This window comes from Colobus angolensis, unplaced genomic scaffold (genome assembly GCF_000951035.1).
Source record: "Colobus angolensis palliatus isolate OR3802 unplaced genomic scaffold, Cang.pa_1.0 Scaffold305, whole genome shotgun sequence".
NCBI classification, from domain to species: Eukaryota; Metazoa; Chordata; class Mammalia; order Primates; family Cercopithecidae; genus Colobus; species Colobus angolensis.
In genome coordinates, this window is record NW_012116322.1 from 201,393 (window position 1) to 203,946 (window position 2,554).

General features: G+C 51.2%; 1 protein-coding gene across 1 annotated transcript in view; it reads left to right on the forward strand.

Annotated features, from left to right (window-relative positions):
• Positions 1–2,554, forward strand: part of LOC105517681 (multidrug resistance-associated protein 1-like) — a 50,524-nt gene that overhangs the window by 28,957 nt on the left and 19,013 nt on the right. The window contains exon 8 of the mRNA XM_011950298.1: positions 531–714. Coding sequence (XP_011805688.1) covers positions 531–714 — 184 coding nt within the window. The remainder of the gene's footprint in view (positions 1–530; positions 715–2,554) is intronic.

Consider the following 2,554-nt stretch of genomic DNA (forward strand, 5'->3'; position numbering starts at 1 on the left):
AAAAAAAAAAAAATTTTAAACCATTGCATACAAACTGTTCCGCAGCGGCACCATCCTTTTATTCCTTAACACACTTGTATGGTTCCCTCCCTATCTGTTGTCATTCAGGTTTTTGTTTAAAAAAATAACCTTCCCTATCGCCTTTGTTAAAACTGTAAAACCCACACACTTGGTCCAGCCGTTCCCCTTTTTTGCTGTGTTTTCGCCATTCAGCAAACACTATTTTACTAGCGTTCATTTCTCCTCCAGCCCTGCAATCTGGGGCAGAGGTCTTAGTTTCCTGCCACCTCCCCAGCGTTTAGCTCAGCACCTGCGGTGTGGCAGGCCCTTTGCACATGGACGTTAAAGGACAGTGTGCACAGGTTCAGCTGCTCCTGGATGCTGTTATCGCAGGTGCATGTCCCACCTGCAGACCTGAGTTCTGCCCGCCAGGTGTTCGTTGGCTCATTCCTCCTTTAGTCTTCACCCTACCAAGCCAGGCAGTCTTGCACGTGTGCACTCATGTGGCCGGGTGTCCCCTTTGCCCACAGACGCGGATCTTGGTCACACACGGCATGAGCTATTTGCCGCAGGTGGACGTCATCATCGTCATGAGTGGCGGCAAGATCTCTGAGATGGGCTCCTACCAGGAGCTGCTGGCCCGAGACGGCGCCTTCGCTGAGTTCCTGCGTACCTATGCCAGTGCAGAGCAGGAGCAGGACCCAGAGGACAATGGTAGGGGCAACCTCAGGGTTTCTCCCTCTTGGGGTATCTGGCGCCTTGAAGGGCCACACTGGCCTCGTTGAGGTTACCACCAGCCACCCAGGGAAGGTGGCTCATCAGGGTATGAGGGTGGGAGCTGGATGGAGCCCCCTAAAGTACTAACTTGGAAAACCATCTTAGTCCCTGCAACGCTGAATTGGGAGGGAATCTCCGTGCTTTATGGCCAGGGGATGGGAGCACCAGGCTTCAGCTTAGCTGACCTCAGGGCAGGATCTAGCGCCTTCCTGGAACATGACCTTGGGCCTGATGAGTTTCAGGGTCCTTATGGTAAAAATGGGAACGATGGTAATTAAAGTCCTGGCTCTCATGGCTGAGAGAAACTGAGGACACACGTGACACAAGAGATGTGACGGTTGGGAAGTGAAGCATGGAGTTAAGCTGGCAGGCTTGGGTTGGTGACGTCTGGGTTCAGTCCCCGGTCGCTCATCTCCTCAGCTGTGTGACCTCAGGCCTGCCCTTCAGATCCATCTGAGCTTCATTTCCCTCTCTCATAAAGCAGTTTAGCAGGGCCAGACATGGTAGTTCCCAACACTTGTAATCCCAATAGTTAGAGAGACTGAGGCAGGAGGATCGCTCCAGCCCAGGAGTTTGAGACCATCCTCCGTAGCATGGCGAAACCTCATCTCTACAAAAAATACAAAAAATTTGCCAGGCACTGTCTCAGCACTTCGGGAGGCCAAGGTGGGTGGATCACTTGAGGCCAGGAGTTTAAGACCAGCCTGGCCAACATACTGAAACCCCAACTCTACCAAAACAAAAAAAGATTTCAGATACTATTAAATGCTATGAAGGGGAAAAAAAATAAAAGGCAATGCCATGGACTGAGGAGTGATGGGTGTCCTTGTGGCAATTCATGCAGGGGATAGAGGAAATGCTCTCTGGGGAGGTTGCATCGGCGTGGGAGGGAGCCAGCAGGGAGAATATCTGGGAACAGTGTTATGGGCACAGGGAACAGCAAGTGCAAAGGCCTCAGGACCAGCATGAGCTCAGTTTGTTTACCAAACAAAAAGGCTGGTGTGGCCTGACCATGGTGTGCCAGGACATGGGGGCAGGAGAAGAGGTCAGCACAGTGATCGTCCTGCAGGGCCTTTCAGGTGGGTTTTGGTCTGACTGCCCTGGGAAGCCACTGAATGTCAGAGAGGCAAAGTGACCAGCCCCAGGATACACAGCATCTGCTGGCAGGGTCAGTTCTCAAGTTGGTCTCTGAGTTTCTCATCCTCTGCCTGGGGTGGGAGCTCCTTCTCTGCAGGGGTCCTAGTGGTCTCTAATAAGTGCTTTCTTGAGATATAATTCACACACATAGGCTGGGCGCAGCGGCTCATGCCTGTAATTCCAGCACTTTAGGAGGCTGACGCAGGTGGATCACCTGAGGTCAGGAGTTCGAGACCAGCCTGGCCAGCATGGAGAAACCCTATCTCTACTAAAAATACAAAAATTAGCCTGGCATGGTAGTGCACGCCTATAGGCCCAGCTACTAGGGAGGCTGAGGCAGGAGAATAGCTTGAACCTGGGAGGCAGAGGTTGCAGTGAGCCGAGATCGTGGCACTACACTCCAGCCTGGGTGACAGAGCAAGACTTAGTCTCAAAAACAAAACTAAAAACAAAAAACCAAAAAACAAAACAAAACAAAAATTCACACAACATACAGTTAACCCACTTAAATCACACAATCCAACCATCACCACAATCAAGGTTAGAACTTTTTTTTAATTACCGCCAAAAAAAACCCCAATCCATCAGCCATGACTCCCTATTTTCCCCAGCATCCCCCAAGCCCGAGGCAACCACTAAT